The sequence below is a fragment of the Haliaeetus leucocephalus genome, unplaced genomic scaffold (assembly GCF_000737465.1).
Source record: "Haliaeetus leucocephalus isolate CR32 unplaced genomic scaffold, Haliaeetus_leucocephalus-4.0 Scaffold848, whole genome shotgun sequence".
NCBI lineage: Eukaryota > Metazoa > Chordata > Aves > Accipitriformes > Accipitridae > Haliaeetus > Haliaeetus leucocephalus.
In genome coordinates, this window is record NW_010973284.1 from 9,349,232 (window position 1) to 9,367,244 (window position 18,013).

Here is an 18,013-nt window from a genome sequence, read left to right on the forward strand (position 1 = left end):
GGAGGTCTGGAGGGTGGCGGCGGCGGCGGCCCCCCCGGGTCCCGGCCGGAGCGGGGTCAGTCGCTGTTCGGGCTCGAGGAGGGGGAAGAACGTGTCTCCCCGGGGAGCGGGGGGCGTGCGCGGGGTGAGCGAGAGGCGGCAGCGAGGAGGGTTTTTCGCGTTCCTTTTGGGATGTGGAGGTTCACAGACGGCGGTGATGGGGAGTAGGAGGTTTGATTTTTATTTTTTTTTAAATTTTTTTTTCCTGTTTTTCTTTTATCCTGTGAGATTGAACTGGTCACCTGTCTCAGATCTTGAGACTGAAGTAAACTTGAGAAGGCTTAGAAGTGCAGGATCTGTTTACTTCTTTCCTGACTGGCAGTAGGAATCTCTTCTCCTGTTCTTTTCTTGCTGCTGTGCCGTTACAGGTGTTTCTTCTAAACTGAGATACATGAAGAGGTGTTGTCGTTTACTCCTTATGTTCTCTCTTTTACAAGTCCTGTGTCTGGTGGATTTACGTGGTCATTGCTGGCCTGTTTGCTAATAAGTCTGACGTTTGTTTTACTACTTTTTTACTTATCTCTTTCCTTATTGAGCTTCTGGTTTCAGAAATGGGTGGATTGACAGCTGCTGCTTAGTCTGAACTCTTAATATTCTTTCAACAGTGATGCGAGGGACCAGCAAGTTTTCTAATAGGTTAATGCTTGCACTGTGCCGCAGGAAGGATGAGGTGCGCAGGGCCCTGGGCAGGTACATCGCAAAGGCACTTGTCCCATCAGATACTGTTAGATAGTTGTTTGAGGATTATTTTTTTTAATGGTAACTTGACTTTATTTTATCTTTTATTTGCTCTTTGCAACATTGTAGCATCTCATATCACTTGATGTTAAAGTTGGCATTTGAACTTTTACTTCCAAGAATGAATTGTCCTTAAAATAAGTAATGTGTTAGAAGTCCAGTTGGTTACTTTTCAGTCTGTGGGCTTGGGAAATTTGATTTCAGATATTTTTGTTTCCCTTTTCAAGTACTGAATTCTGGCCTTTGCAGCTGAATTTTCATGTTAGTTTATAGTGTGGACTGAATGCCTGTCTTGTTTCAAAGAGTGGCCCTTTTATGGTTTTTGTTCATCTCAGACTTTGGGTTGCTCCACATGAATGGTGTGTTGGGGTGGGTTTTTTTGTTCGTTTTTTTTAAAAAAGAGCCAGACAGATTTGACTGTTACCAAAATCCAAAAGAAGAAACCCATTAAAGCATTAAAAAGAAAATGCTCATGTGCTTGATGCTAAATAAAGAAGTCCTTGGATTAAGTATACACTAATATGACCTAAAGTTTCTGGTCTGCAGTTGAGAGATACTTAACTTGATTCCTTTAGGAGGCCCGATTACAGCTGTTCTGGTGCTTGTCTTGTTTTGGCTCTGCTAACTTTGGTAGGCCTTGATTTTATTTATTCTCCCTCACCCCCTGCCTCCCCCTTAAATTTTGGAAATGGAGCTCTGGAAGAGACTTAAATGTGTTAAGTTTTTGCACTTGACTCTCCCTGGGTATCAATCCAGTAGCCACCTCCAGTAAAGGGCCTCAAGACTGCAGAGTGCAGGTCTGGTGAAGTTCAGGTAAACGGTGTAGGACCAGCCACTCTGACTGTACTTATAGGAGAACACTGAAGGCTATTAAGCAACTATGCATTTGTCACAAGTCTGTCCTTGGATCCGAAGCACGTGTTATTGCTGGAAGTGGTCATCGCGGAGACTCCTGGTGTTTTACTCTAGCAGGGCTGAGCTAATATATCAGTATGGTGCAATGGCAAGCAGGCAGATGAGGGGAGAAGAGAACAAGTTGTGGCTCTCAAAGCGTAACCTAGAGCAGAGGTGCTGGCTGTTGCTGCTAGATACCATTTGGCAACTTTTCTCTCCCCTAAGAGAAGTTACCTGTGTTGGCCAAATGCCACCTGAGAAGTTGCATTCTCTCCAGGTATGTTATGCAGGTAAAGATACTTCACTCCCAACCAAAAAAAAAAAAATTCTTTTTTTTTTTTAATTTCAGCTGTATTTGTTACAGTTGTGGTTTTTTTGTTTGTTTGGTTGGTTTTTTTTGTGGTTGAGTGTTAGGGTCAATGTCTTCACTGGCTGGTTTTCCAGGCTCACTGAGACTGGGTTGTATGGAAACCATGCCCCACTGTAGCTGCTGCCTTGCTTGGAGCATTTGCCTGTCTACCAGGACAGAGCTTTAACAGAATACAGACTTTTTTAACACTTTTGGAGTTCATTTGTGAAGATCAAAAGCAACCAGTGTATTGAGCAATGCAAGTGTTGTCTCCCTGAATCCAGGCTGAGATTTATTTGGCACTCTCGGGTGTTAACCTTCAAGTTCATTTTTCAGATAACGAAGGTGTGCAGCTGTATAAGTGGTGTGAACAACTGTGGCATTCATGTGTATGAAAATCAAGTAATTATGCGTGCTAGATTCCATTAAACAAAGGGTGGCCTGCTACATCTCCTTTCCACTAAATTAGGCCAATATGTGATAGTAGCTTTTACTGACTAGAAGCGTAGTAGCTACAAATCTCTTACTCCTGGCACTAGGAGCTCTGCTGTGGATTGAGGGCACTGAAATGCCATAAATTTCAGAACTTGCTCCAAAGACCAGGGCTGGGAAAGTATGAATGAAAACTAAGATGTGTTATTTTTTTGACAGCGAATAGATTGACCATTGGAACGAGCTGTCTGAAGGTAGTGGGGAGCCTCCATACTTGATGCTGCAATTCAAGGCCAGAAACTTTTCTGAAAGGTGTTCAAGCCTTTGGGCTCAATTCAGGAGTAATGAAGTGGAAACTTTATGGCCAGCATTACATGAGGTTCAGACAGGATGGTCCGATGGGCTTTCCGACTTCAAGTTTTATGTGTTTGTGCTGCTAGAGCCAAGATACCTTCTCCATTTCCTGCAAAGTGCCACGCCATCCCAGGTGTACGTATCCTGGTCTGAGTACGTGGCTGGGTGAGCGGCTGAGCTGACCAACAGCTCCCAGTGGCTCATCTTCCTCCTGCTTCTGTGGGCCCATCCTCTCCTTTGAGCTTTGGCACTCATCCAGCCTGACCCCGAGCTGATTCGTCTCACTAAACCAGCAGGAAACTATCTTGTTTTAATTGTGTTTTATTCTGGCTGCATTAGTCCTTTTATAGGTTCCTGTGGTTGAATTGGCTCACAGAGGGGCCATACAAGCTCAGGAACTGGTGTAGGGAAATCAGCAGGAGAGTAAGACTGAGAGGGGAGGACAGGCCTGCCTCCTTTTGGCCTCCCAGACCTATTGGCTTGGTTACCCCCATTTTGTGTAGCTCCACCCTGGCGCATTTTCTTTATGACTCCCACGCAGAGGCGAGTGACTGGGCTAGAGGATTCTTGGTCTGATCCTCTGCAACCATTCTTTTCCTTAATACCAAATCTGCTCTTCCACTGTGACTTTCCAGTCTTTTGCTGTATGCATCTCTGTTGTTGCTGCTTTGTTTTAATTTTTGTTGTTTCCTTCCTCTACATTTCCTCTAAATGACCAGTCCTTTACTGTGTGGAACTTCTTCAGACTCCAGCTTAGACCTGTTTGCCTGTCTGCAGTTACTCTTGGAGGAGGTTTAAAAATACACAGCAAAGCCTGTCTTAGGAGACCAGTCAAGGAGCTGACAAAAGTGGGTTGCCTAGCAGAGGTGGCCTGATAAAATTGGAGTGGAATTGTACTGTGCATCTTTGGGACGGCTTCTGGGTGGTCTGTTCAGACGAGTTTGAGTCCTGGCGGTGTGGAGTCTTGTGCGTGTTTCACTGTGTTGTCAAGTGAACTGAGATGTGTTTGTTTCCCAGCCTCATAGGGTGCGATAGCCCCAGCAAGTGCTTCCCTAAGTAATCAGCGCCTTCGGCCTTGCTCATTGTGATCTCACAAGCCATCGCGTCTGTGATGTCACAATGGAAGAGATTCTGGTGCTCTGACATAGCTGACATATCTGGTGGTGCCTTTGACATATCAGCCAAGGAATGCAGCGGGAAGAATGAGCTCAAGAAACGGGAGAGACCTTCCTTAACCCGAGAGCGCCCTCCATCCTTTAGTCAACCCTTTCTGTGTTCACTTATCTCTTCCATAATGGCCATATAGAGGGAAGCTGGTGCCTATATAGAGTGAATTATTTTTTTTAATTGAACTACCAAGATGCACGTATCTCTCGGATGAGCGGTTGCCTGACTTTGCTCCTGTAACCCTCATTCTTCTCTGCTGTTACCCTCACTTGTTGTATTGCATCTAATTTTAGACTGTAAGTTCTTGAGAACAGGGTCCTCTTCATCTCTAGTGGGAAGAGGCTGGGTGCGATTGTGGAGTGCTGTAAAAACAAAATGATTGATGCCAAGTTGTATCTGAGCTGAGTAATGATGGGACAGCATATAGGCATCCCATGGCAGTGCTTTGGGAAAGTTACATTACAAATTTTCCAAAACGCGGGCTTGGTTGTCTAGCAGTGCCAGAGACAAGCCCCAACCAAAAGTGAAGGGAGTGCAACTGTGGAATTGTACTGGATTCATGTTCAAGGCATGATACTGTGAGGTTAACAAATTAAAGAAGCAAATTTACCTGTCTAAAATTATGTTACATTATTAAAACGGTTCCAAAAGCTTTGTGTTTTGTTGTTTGTTTTACTTTATGTATTTTTTTTTTGCAAGTTTGGATGGTGACAGTGGATAAGCTGGTTTTGTTCATAGTCTCTCATTTCCTGCTTTGCAGGCTAGCCAGGTGCTGTCATTTTTAGACTGTAGTTCATCTAATGAAATATTTGGGTTTAGGTTAAGGTTGATTTAAAAAAAAATAGTTATCTCTATTGTTCTTCAGTTATATCTTCACACAACTGAAATATGGGCTCACATTTGACCTCTGAGTATGCATTTGAATGGCTACCAAAATGGAAGTCCTGCATTTTTTTTGTTATACTGTGTTCCAGGTGTTGCTAAATGTATGCAATTTGTTCTACAAAAAGCATCTTTATTACCCTATCTTTTTACTCTTTATATTTATAATTTAATAAAATAAGACAAACCTGACTTACATTTTGGATTGGTTTTGGTTGCTCTAGCCTTGAGTTCAGTTGTCTGTAGGAGGCCAGGAGTCACAGCTGCCCCTACCCAGGCTTTGCACAGGCAATGAACTGAAGCGTATGACTCCCAAAGCTTGCTTGCTTTTATTTTTTAATTTTAGTTTGTCTTGTCCTTTAGATTAGTGTCAGGGGTTTTTTGTTTGTTTATGACAAACTTTACTTTTTTGTTTGCTGTAACAAAGTAATCTAACGTGTAAACACAGGCTCTCGTAAAACATATAATTTCTTGGGTGACCCCTCTAACCTGAACTTAGTTTTTTGTCTTCTTGCCCCCTCCCTACATCAGCTTATCAAACTGGACAGTGAAGTGAAATATTTTGGGGTTAAAGGCAAGCTGTTAAAGTTATGCCTTCTCTTGCTGCCAGGTGATTTTAATTAGATGTGGTTGTAAAAAGTAAATATTAATGTTATGTGCAAAGAGCCCATTAAGCTCAAGTTCCTAGGCTAATTTGTCTCACCGTTGATGAATTTGAATCCTCTGCAACTTGCGTGGTGCACATCTCTGTATGTGGCTTTGGGGCTGTTCCGCAGGTGGGGGAGAGCACTTGTAATGCCCTGCTGGCTTTTGTCACCAGTGTTCTTCACGTGGTGGGAGTTCCTCATCTTGTTCCTTGCCGCTTGTGGTTGCCCCTAAGCGGCTTCCCCGGTGGGAAGCCTGGAGCGTGACAGCCACCAGTGCAGATTCTCTGTTTTGCGCTCGGTGGGGCCCCTGGCAAGCCGGCAGCTACAGCTGGCGCTTGGCTTTCTCCTGGCTTTCCTTACTTGCTGGTGATCAAACTGTCGTGCTTTAGTATCATGTGCTTGGACCACTAACAAGCGAGAGCTGTAGTCAGCCTGAGCTTGTCCTGTTACCTGCGGCTGATGTCCAGAGATTTAATTTTTTTTTAATTATTTTTAAAAGACAGTTGCTGATTATAGCCGTTGATGTCACGTGTGGCACCCGCTGTTACACAGCACATAACGTGAACTTTATCTTCCAGCCGAAGCCCACCACACGTGGCCATTTCCCGTGTTATTGGGTGTTGCAAATGTAAAGTGCTGTCACATTTTCCTAGGTCTGTGTACAATCTGTCAAAATAATTCCTGAGGTCCAGCCTCAGTTCGTGGTCCCATTATGTTTCATACGTATCTGTATAAGGAATTGGAGCTGTGTGATATGAAATATTAACCCAGTAAGGTTGAATGCCAGATGTGACAGCTTGCGCTGTCTGAGATTATAATCTGAACCTGTGTGCATAAGAAATATATATGTGGTGTTTTACGTAGGTTTGGAAATGGAATCACTGAACATGTGGATTTATATGGATAGAGACGGGTTTCTAATTTTTGAAGCTGTGTTGCTTGCATTGTTGACCGTTGGAAAAAAATACAGGATAATTACTAGTGCCTTGCATTGTCACAGCCGTTTTGAATGCTTTACATGACTTCTAATAAGTGTGTTTGCTCACCAGCTATCTTGTGCTCTGAGGCACTCTGACCTTGCCAAAGAAGATGATGTGAGGTCTTCCCAGGGCACCTCGAGCAGTGGCTGGGTAAACACACAGTTAAAACTTCATTGGGCTGAAGGTGCAGAGTTTGCAGTGGGGTTGCTCTTATTTGTATGCTGTCTGTGTAGGGGAATCAGCATACAATACCCCACTTGCACACCTTTGTTTAGAGCTTTGTTGCTCCTTCTGCTACCCGGGAGAGTGGGGAGGAAGGCTGCTTTTAGGATGAGGAGCCTGGTCCTGTCGTTTGACATGGACCACCTGCAGAAGTTGTTAGCGTAAACAGGCACTAGATAGATGTTGGCTGTTATTTCCCTCTGCTGATGTGCCATGGTATGTGTGTGACACAGACCTGCTGGGATCTGGAGTGGTGCTGCTGTGTCTGCGTGGTGACATACCTGAATCCTGCCAAGACGGCTGGTTTACCTTTGCCGTGTGGACTCAGTGGCTCAGGAACCTCTGCACTGCTGTGCATGGTGTGGGCCAGCCTGAAGATTCATGGGGTTTACGTCTGATGCCCTAATCTTGCCAGTTAAGATACATTAGAGAAGTACTGATCTTGCTCTGTGTGGGTGGATAATGTATGTTTTATTGCATGTGTTTGATTTAGGGGTTGGAGCCTGCCTGCCTCCCCCACTCCAACTGTATATTTTACTTTATGCAGCAGGCTAAAGACCAGGTTTTACCACAACTAACTTACAAGCTGCTTTATTCTGAGATACTATATTTGCTGTGATGGGCCTTTAGATTCATAGCCAGTAGCTTGAAGATTTAAAGCACGTATACCTTAAATATCTCTTATCTGGTGCAGGTTAGAAGTGAATATAGCTAAATTCTATTTGGCTGTAACGCATTTATTAATGACAGTAAAAGTTGTGGATGGAAAAGCAATAGGTAGAACTGAGCCCCTTTAGAATAAATGCAATGTTGGGCTCTCCGTTATGGTTTTGTAACTTGAGTTTTCAGTTTTCTGGGTACCTGCTCCCTGGCACACTGCTTGAATAAAGCAAGCAGCCCCCCAAAATGTGAAAGCCACAAGGTGGAGATGCATTTACACCATGGAGTTGGCAGCGTGGGCAGGGGCTCAGCGTTAAACATCTCAGCTCCTTTGATTTTTGCCTTTCACTCAAAACCTTGAAAAGGGAAGGTTACCAAATGCATGTTTACTCGAAGCACACAACCTGCTCAACTGCAATTATCTCCTAATCTGGTCCTTCTGAGTTTCTCTGGTCTCGCAGGTAAATACAGATTTAGCCATTATTCGAGGCATATTATTTACCTCATTAAGTGTGTGTTTTGGCACGTGCATTATTTACCTGACGGACTAACGGATGGGAGAGAGCAAACGCTGTCTTTTGTGCAAACAGCAACTTTGTTCATGGGCGGCGAGTCCTCCGTTTCGCCTTGCCCGTTTCGGCTCCATGTGTGGCAGTGGGCGCATCCAGCCCTTCACCGCAGAGCAAAAAGTAAGCGCAGGCGTGGGGAGGCTGGGTGTGGAAACCAGGCGGGTGGGGGGCACGTGGTGCGATGGAACTCTTGCCCGGAGCCATGAGGAGTGGGACCAACTGTGGGGATGGATTTAAATATCTATGTAGCGAGGGGTGTGTGTGTATATATATATATACACACACACAGTTAGAGGGGGTACTCATATCCTTGTTTGAGAGGACTGGGTTGCTTCAATTCACCTCTTTTGCTATCGGTCACTCTACCCAGCTATGTAACACCTCCATGAGTTGGGCTTGAACTCTCATCCCAATAAATCTATTAACAGCCCTGAGGCTGACTCACCTTGGGCAGTGACAGTCCTGTCAAGTTTTTCCTGCAATGTTTTAAAAGAAAAAGCGTAGGGAGGGGAAATCCAGGTAGTCTCATGTGGATAATGAAATTTATTAAATAGCATTTGTTAAATAGAAGCATCAGAAGGTGATGGCTGGGTGAGGGATTTGTTTGGGAGGGAGACTGTAACCTAGAGAGTCCTCCTTGCATTTTACAGTTCCTGCAGTACACAGAGCAAATGAGAACTTCCCTGGGGAGGAGCCTTCCAGCCGCCAGACATGGATTTGTAATGGAAATGGGAGGTTTTGGTGCAACTAACAGGTGTTTCAGGGCCAAGCTGTTTGGATGGGTTGTAGTGTTGATATGTGTATTGCTGTATTCAATTCCTACCATGTATCAGAAGTTGCATTGCATATGAAAAGACCAAAGGCCTCCTCAGAAATGTCAATGGGGTTTAGATCAGATTTTCTATGTTTTAAATGGTCTGTTTTGTGTTCTGCTATGATAAGGTTCAGCAGGGGGGTGTGATCTGGTGCCTGGAGCCATGACTGTTGTGTATCTCAGTTCTTAATTTAGAGCCACTTGCAGAGGTTAATTTCCAGTTGTCTGTGATTCTGGACACCTTGAGCTCAGTCCAAATGTCATCTGTTGTGCTTAGAGCAGGTTACTGTGTTATTTCAGGTTTGTGATGCTGGAACCTCCACTGGGAAGCACAGAGGAAATCCCTGTCAGAGGATGACCGTGAAGAGATACTAGCAGAGATGAGATGTACGTGTGCATGAGTAACGTGAGTCTGTCTTCAGTTTCAGATGCCTCTGGATGTTCAATGATAGCACTCCTCCATACTGGAGCAGCAAAGTTTCCCCAAAACTTACTTCCAAGGGCAAGACAAGCTGTGCGCTCCCTCCTCCGGGCTGGTGTTCTCAGAGGGTACAGCTCCATCGTAAGCAGGAAACTGGCGTCCCACGGCTTTGGAGCTTCCATGGCAGCAATGTCATCCTTCCCTCCACAGAGATATCACTACTTCTTAGTGCTGGATTTTGAGGCTACGTGTGATAAACCACAGATTCATCCTCAGGTAAATAGTCAATCCTGTTGAAATTATCCCCTTGCAAGTTGCTGCGGCTGTTCTGAGAGGCAGAAGGAAAAAGCACAGTGCTGGCTCGCTCGTTTTCTCTGGTTTGTCCCGCCTCCTTTCTGTTGCTGGTCCTCCAGGGCTCTCGCCAGTCACCTGCTCTCTCAGGAGCAATGTCAGGACCATTCGGTGGGAATGAAATGAAGGAGCCTGATTTCCATCAAGGAAGTGACAATTCATGTGTTATTGAAAGCATCTTTGTCATGTATGCTTGTCATCTGCCTGAACTGGTGAGGGTCTAAAATTTTTTGGCTGAGCACCTGCATTAGTAGAGTACTCATGGCAGCCTTGTTGGTTCTGCAAGGAAAAAGGCATGTTAGCACATGAATATGTGCAACATAGTGGTGTTTCCAAGTATAGAAGGACAGTAGTTTGGAGCTATCTGATCTTGATGAAGTTATCTTGCCTGGGTGTTAACTCTGGAGTGTAATGAGACAGGAAGAGTTCAGCTTCAGAGAGGTCTTCCAGTGCCCTACCACTTGAGACATACAGAGATCCAGATGAAGTACAGAGGTTTTTCTGCAGACAGTTCTTCCATAGTAGTGTAGAGCATGTTAGTAAATATATTTTCAGTTGTCAGCATGATGGGCCTAAGTTTTCCATTTAAATTAGAAAACCATGCTAAAAATCAAAAAAACACACTGATATTGGGTTGGTAACAAACAAACAGAATTTCTGAGTCTCTAAATTGAACTCGGACTTCTCAGCCTCCTCTGCCAAGCAATTGGCCTCTTACAGGTATTGCTGGTAATATAGCATTGGGTCGGAATAACTTCTGTTTGCTTTGTTTCGAATATAGTAAAGGCTAAGCGGTTTTCAGTGTGGTATCTCATTACTGAAGTGACTCCATACAGTGTGTTCGTTTCCCAGTGCAGCTGTGGTTTCCTTTGGGCTTGTCCTGTCAAAGGGATGCTGCAAGTCAGGATCAAACTTGACTTCTCTCTTCCCCAATAGTGCCTTGGTGAGTGCCGCCTGCTTCTCATGTTTCTTGAAAAATGGACAGCAAATTCCCTGCTCTTTTGCTGGGTCTTTGTGGGAGGCTGTTGTGGCTCTGCATCCAGTTCTGCTAGCAGGGTCTTAACCGCTCTCCAAGTGAGATGTCAGGCTATTTCCTGCACGCTCTGCCTCGGGTGCACAGACCTGTCAAAGCTGTAAATTGGATCTACCTTGTCCCTTTGGGTATGGGTTTGGTCTGTGCACATTTTGATGCAAAACCATGATGCATGTGGAGCTAGTTTACAGCTAGCAGTAAAAAGGAGCATGAGTGGAATATGATTACTACTGTTTTAAGGAGCTTTGTCCCCAAGTCCTTGCCGGGGAAAGTAATGGTCTGGGCCAATGCAGATCTGCTATATATTTTGTTGGTGAGATAGCACCTTTAAGGTGGAGATGTTCTTCAGTGTTGTTTTTCCAGTCTACTGTGTTCAGTGCCTGTCTACATCATACTGTGTGTGGAAAGGGCTGTCAGTCCCTCATATCCTCACCAACAAATTAGTTTGACAAATAAAGAAATGGCTTTTGCTACATGGGAATCACTCGCTGTAGCTGGAAAGGCTGAAGGTGCCTGCCAGAGTCAGGCAACTTTATAAAATTAGACTTTAGTTGATGCCCCTACCTACATCTTACCTTTTTGCTGACCAGCATGGCTTTTATCCTCTTCACTGCTTGGTGGTGTGTCATGGTGAGCAAACTGTGCCATGTATTTCAGCGATGTTTTGTGCAAGGTTTTAGTGGCAGGATCTTCTACTGGAGCAGTGGCAGACGGGTTTTGGAGTTTTGGACTGAGGACAGGCCTGGGAGCTAAGAATGGTCAGGTGCTGATCTTCGCTGTGATCTTGATCCTTTTTCTGCTTTTGTTTTAATACCTGCAAAATAGAAGCCTAGATACAATGAAATTCAAATGCATTGGGATTTGGTGAGGAGGCTGCACGCACAGAGCTAAGCTGTGATCCAGGTTACTTTAAGTGGGTAGGCATAGCTGTAAATTCAGCCAGCTCAGCCTAAAAGTCTTGCAGAGCACATTTGCCACCGTGCGGCATACTTAACATTTCTCACTAACTGCTCTTCAAAATATTCTGGCTTCTTACCAGAAACTACTGAAAGAGCTATCTTTTTATCTACACTAAGGTGTGTGACTGCCACATCTGCTCCCCCTCCCACTGTATTTACTTGTCCTCTTCTGCAACCAGCAGCCTCGCTGGCTTTATCCCTGGGGAAGTCCTTCAGGCTCATTTGGGAGCCCTGAAGACTCCTTCATTTCCATTCCCTTTCATGCTGCCCAATCGCTCTCCGAGGTCTCGTGGTATGGCCTCCATAATGGGGATCAAGGAGGGTCAAGGACAGTGGTATTCCCCTGGGAAGCTGTCTGCATCATGGCTGCAGTGGCTGGGACCGCTGACTGAGTTCCTTCTGGCTGCTGCCCTTTGCTTTACCACTTCTGGGTTGGGCATGGAGGGTCCTTCATGTTCCCTGTACACCCACAGAGGAATGGTAGCATCCTTGCAGTCCTGACTTCTGATGGCTTTCAACAGATATGCCCCTAAATCAAAGCATATGTTTATATGCACAAAGCAGCAGCTTAGTTTTATGGGTTTTTTTGATATATTTATAAATAATGAGGCCATCCCAGAGAGAAAAGAAGGTGGGGGGTTTAACTGCACTGCCCTGGATGGACAGATGGGAAAACCTGAAAGAATAGAGGCACAGTCTGTGTCATGTAGTGTTTTAGCCAGCCAAAGGTCAGTAGGAGTTGGCAGTAAGGGATGTTTATGGCTGGCCCCTTGCATCTCTTTAAAGCTCACCTTGTGCATTTGGAATTTGATCCAAAGCCCAGTGGGGTCGGGTGGGAGCTGCTGTTCTGCAGAGGTCAGTGGACCTCGGACCACGGTGGTGGTAGTGTGCTTCATTTTTCAGCTCTAACCCTGACTTTTTTTTCCTTTACTCTCTGCTAAGAGTTTGTAAGTACCTGCTGCTTTTATACGCTGTCAGCCTGTAGAGCTGGGTACATATGGTGCTTTAGCTACACAAGAGAAGATGCATTAATAAGTGGGAGTCTCGCTCTTTTGTCCTTTTGTCCTTGCATACACCAGTGTTTATGGTGGTCAGTGCTTTCAGTGACTGTGTTAAGGAGCTCCCCAGGCTCAGATCTGTGGCTGGCTGTAACCTTATTTTATTAATGCAGTGAGTGGGTGTGCCTCTTTTGGTCAGCAAGCCAAGTATCTTGCCTTCAACTTCAGCAGAGTGGATGAAAAGCAATGATTTTTGTTTAAATGTAACAAGTCTGAAGGTAGAAATCAGATCTGTTCAAAGCTGAATTTGAAATTAGGCTTCTACATAGGATGTTAATCTCTACTGTAATCTATTAAAGCCACTTAAACGAAAAACAAATAAAATTCAACCTTTGTATGTCTGCTGCCTGGAAGTGTAAAAGAGTATCAGACCCCTGACCTGACGAAAGAACTGGACGTAGGAGTTGCTAAGCTGCTAAATGAGCTTTTGGTAGTGATGAAGTTGCTTTTTTTCATGTCATTTTTTTCAGGTACTTGACTTCAGTGTCTGAGATTCACTCAAATTTGATAATCAGTTGGGAATTAGAAATTTACCTCTTCCAAACTCTATGTAAGAGGAAGGTATGAAACGTTCAGATCTTCTCATTGCCAAAAAAGGTTGTGACCAGAGATGGAAGAATAAATCGATTACAGACAATACTTTCCTTGTTCTCTTAAACAGCACATTTTAAATACAAAAATATCTTGATATTTTTCTTTAGTGTATCCTACATATTTCAAGTTTGTTTAGCCTGCATTTTGATAGTTATTTGGGGGGAATTTTTAATTATAATTACTGTCAAATGAAACTGGACATGCTAATAAATACAGAACATCACTCACCATTTTAACATAAAACCGTAAACACTGAGACTATGAATAAGATATTCATATAGCTTATAACTATATTAGCTCAGTTACTAATTTATTTTTAAGTGTACAAACAGATCTGGATGATCATAATATATTTCCTGATGGGCAAAAGCATATTAACACATGGGAGCCAGTCTTTCTGTAAGATAATATTATGTACAAATGCATGACAAGGTTAAATTGGGTTGAGGCTGTGTTTCCTTGAGTGCTAGTGTAAAAAAGCATTAAAGATGTTTTCCCCTGAACATCCGTCTTGTGGTTCTGGCTCGCAGTCGCGGGCCGGTGCAGCTGGAGTGGCTGCAATGATTTCTGCCTCTGCGCCGCCCGAACTGCTCTGCCCATGGTCTCGTTCCCATGGCACGGACAACTGAATGATGTGTCTCTGCTCCCGAGATGCTGTGATTTATAGACTGACCTTGTAATGGGAATGGATGTTGATTTCCACCAAATTTAGGCCGTAGCAACAGATGTGCAGTCCCTGCCAAGCTCCCTGCTTGGGGTGAGTAGATAGGGCATAGGCAAGCCACCTTGGGAGCTGTAGCCTAGGCTCAGAGGAGTTTCTAGGAGGAATATGTCCCTGATATCACAAACCTGCTGCAGGAGGAGGTTATGGAGGGACTGCTGGTCCGCTGCGAGGCATCTTCTGTGTGCTTTTCAAACGGTGTTCTGTGGAGCCTGTATCAAGGCAATCCTAGCTGAAGGCCACGATGGGAATGCAGAAGGTGGCTCACACAGTAACGGAGATTGTCACAGTCCTACCCAGAGGTGGATAATGGAGATGTGCTTGCCTGTTCTATCTAGACGTCCCTGCGTAGCAGCTTTCTTCTTGCATGGTTTTTGTGTGGCTGTAAAGCTCAGTGCATTAGAAATCACCTGCCAAAACCTTTATTAAGGATGATCGTGAATTGCTGAAAAGTGAAGAAATTCAGGCTTGTTTCCCATGGCAACTTTAACACGGCACTCTTGTGCATAAGTATTACAGTGGAATATTAATCTGCAATTACCTGTCTTCATGCAGCTTAGGCTTGGGTGTAGTTTTAAATACCTCGTTCTCAATTCAGCTTCTTACAGTGTTGTTTCTAGAGGAATGACGTTAAAAATGCACGTAACACAGTGACTTAAAGTCTTTTCTTTTTACTAAAAGTAAGTTAAAAAAAATATTTATCATCTCTTTGCCAATTATGGCTATTGTTATGCCATTCATTTTATGTTGGAATGCTTTAAGTTCGTAGAGTGACAGGAAATAGTTCATATAAAAGCTGTTTCAGATGGATTTTTCTGTTTGCATTAATTTTTTGAACAATCTTTTGAAAAAACTTTTTGAGGCCTTGTAGCTAGTTCCTCTGAACAGTTAAAAATTTTGCAGAGAGCACATGAATATCCATAGCTCAACATCCTGCAAGGTGCATCTGAAATTAAAGAGATGCCGTTCTTTTATAATCATATTTTCTCTATGTCATGTGCTTCCTTGCAATTCTGTTAGACTGTTGTGAAATCTTATTTTAACCCATATGGAGGATAATGTCTTTATTTTAAAAGATGTAGAGAGAAGACCAGCGTTTTGGAGAGGCTTCTGCAGAGTCTGAGACACCAGGTGTGGTGTAACCCTCAAAAGCTGCGTTCTCCATGGCAGTCGTTTTGCCTTGGAGACCTCCCTCATTCTCCCAGTAAGTGGGGACAACCTTGCTGTGACCCATATGAATCTGACAGGGTGGGTTATGGCTTCAGGCAACAGAATTAGCTGTATTTATTTAAAACCCGATGAGCTAGAGAACATGAACAGTTACTGAACCCAAATCTCCTGGAGAGCACAACCACGAGACCACCAGGCAAGACATCTGATGTATGAAAAAAAAATTCAAAGCAATTTCTTATTTAAAGATATAAACCCAGCATTATTATAGCAACAAGCCTAAAATACCAAGGCACTCAGGTGGCCAATTGCTGCAGTCCTAACCTGACCCAACCTGCTTAGCTTTCGGCTGGTTATTGACAGGCCGATGAGATGACTACTCTAAAGCAATCAGTCATGTTGCCCTTTCCCTCGCAGCGTGTGGAGACCCCACATCAGTTATGCATCCCGGCGTGCAATTCCCCACCTGTGCTGTTTGAACGCTGTATCCTTAGCTGTGCAAACATTACACATCGTTTAAGTGACAAGTTGCAAAGTTAAGTAGACTTGTTGTTACAGCAGAAAGTAGTTGAGCGGCAGTCACCCTGAAAAGAAAAGATCCAGCTAGCTCAGGAATGTGCAAGTCTGCTGTATCGTGTTTAAAGGTTTGTTCGCCTCTCCGTAAAGCCGCTGATGAGGGTAACGTGTGCTGCTGGAAATATTCACACCACGTGCATTTCTGAAGTGAAGGAAACGGTTGCCACAGGTTTGTACGTTCGCTGCGCTTGTCCTGCCGTGTGTATGGCCCTGTACGGTCGCTGATGATCAGTGTGTGCCTGCTGCTCTTTTGCAGCCTCTGAGGCAGGGGGTGTATTTTGCATCCCTCCCAGAACGATGTTTTAAAAACAGGCAGTATTATTCCACAGTGTGGCATCTATCTAGCGCTGCACAGGGACGCCACTTTTCAGGCTGCTGTGGTTCCTGGGGAATGGTCTTTGCTGCGTTAAGGTGGTCTTTTCTTAGTTTTGAACAAAACCTTCCTGATAAAGAGAAAGCACAGCTCAGCTCTTTTGGTGAGAAGGGCACAGGACGTGCCTAAGCCTTGTGCTTTTCTTCCCCTTTGTGCCAAGCTGGCTGCGCAACCATCCCTGTGTTGTCTTTGTTGGTCTGTGCACTTGTTAGCTGGCGAAATAGCTCTTCGTTATGTTTAGTTCCTCTCTGCCAGGCAGAAATGCGCTGTCACAAGCAGCTAGTTGTGATGTCTGTAAAACCCTGGGTGTTCATTTACATGCACTAGTGTGCCCTTTCTACCCATCCCAGGTGTTTTAGTGTTGCTGGGAACATTGATCATTTGTGCTGCTCAATATCAGGTGAAGAGGTTGAGTCTTGAAATGATTTGATAATTCTGCAACAAGGACTGCACAGGCTGGTTGCCTGCGGTAGAAAGGAGTGGACATGAAAAAGAATATAGTTTAGTTGTCATCTTACAATGGAAAGGTAGTATTTGGAAATGTGTGTGTGCTGGTTTTAACGTGGTTTGAGTACTAAACTTCCCCCAAACTGTCAAGCTTGAATTGTTATTGGCTGTGTCGGTGGAGATTTTCTGGGTGGTTAAATATATGTCAGTAGTGCTTGAAGAAAGAAGTTGAGGTGTTGATGTCTGTTGGTCTATATTTCTCATCCCAAGTGTGGAAAGAGGAGGGAGGTTGTGCCTTACTCTTGATGTTGGGTGCTGCTGGAAAGATCAAAATTAGTTTTGTGGGTTTTGGCAGGTAAGATGATGCTGATGGTGAGAGGCAGGAACTAGCCTGGGAGCAAATCACTACCAGCAGTTTTGTTCAGGATGGCAGGACAAGGGTTGTGAGCCACCTGTCAAGATTTCAGGTACAATGGCAGGTAGGAAAGAAGCCCCAAAGATCACAGTGATAAATGTAGGGGGGAAATGTCATTTGCAAGACATGTGGATCCTCCTTTTCTTGGACCTGTAAGAAGGGACCTCAGCTGAGGAGGTGCTTCACTTTGGATTCCATACTGCAAAAAAAAAAATTGAGACTATTTCAAGAGGGTGCAGAAGAGAAACAGTGAATGTGACCAGGGGTCTGCAAAATACAACTGTGAGTGCAGGCTGGATGGCATTGGGGTTGTGTTTAGTGCAGTGACAAGAGGGGTATGTAAGATGAGGTACTCTGTTGCAAAAATGAGAAAGGCAATGTTCTGGCCTGCGTCCGCTGTGGGTAGGAAGAGCAGTCATGAATTTAAACAACAGCAAGGGAAATTCTGATTAGACATTAGGAAAAACTTTCCAATGATAAGACTAATGAAACAGGAGGGTAGAGTGCCTGGGGAGCGTGTGAGTCTCTCTTATTGGAGTCTGTAAAAACAGCCTAGACAAAGTCAGAAATTATTTAGGGGGAGGTGATGCTCCCCTCAGGCAGGTGCATGGACTAGATGTCTCTCTTAAAGCTCCAGCTCCTGGAGGCATGTGATTAGATGGGAATTTCAGCTTCTATTAAAGAAAGAGAAATGGTCCCTCACCCTCACAGTTGTAAGGAAGCACCTGGAAATAAGAGCCAGGTTTGATGCCAGTGCAGAACCCAAAATGCAACACAAAATTGATCTTTGAGGAAATCCAGCCTTTGACATTAGGCTTCAGTGCCTGAGTGTTGGGGGTCAGCACTGAGGTTCACGTAAGAGCAGGGGGAGGAAGAAACCTTGGATATCCAATGATCGGGCAGCAGAATTTGTCTTTACATCATCTTATCCCAGTGTTTCGTGATCTCTCCATATTCCTGCCAGTTTTCTTGTGTTTTTATTTTGACGTGTATTTCCCTTCACGCTTTTCTGGGATATAACAGTTGTTTAAATGTATTAAATTGTTGGGTATGTGCATGTGTGTACTTCAAGCTAGGTGGTGCTGGAAAAAGAAATTTGGGGGTCAGTGGCTTCCCCAAAGACCTTTTGGTGGGGTTAATCAGTACAC

At 44.2% G+C, this 18,013-nt stretch overlaps 1 protein-coding gene across 4 annotated transcripts in view; it reads left to right on the plus strand.

The window, feature by feature from the left end:
• The first annotated feature begins 9,173 nt into the window (after positions 1-9,173).
• Positions 9,174-18,013, plus strand: part of ERI3 (ERI1 exoribonuclease family member 3) — a 125,426-nt gene continuing 116,586 nt past the window's right edge. For all 4 annotated transcript variants that reach the window (XM_010582481.1, XM_010582485.1, XM_010582483.1 and 1 more), the window contains exon 1: positions 9,174-9,444. In XM_010582481.1, coding sequence (XP_010580783.1) covers positions 9,193-9,444 — 252 coding nt within the window. In that variant the 5' untranslated portion in view covers positions 9,174-9,192. The remainder of the gene's footprint in view (positions 9,445-18,013) is intronic.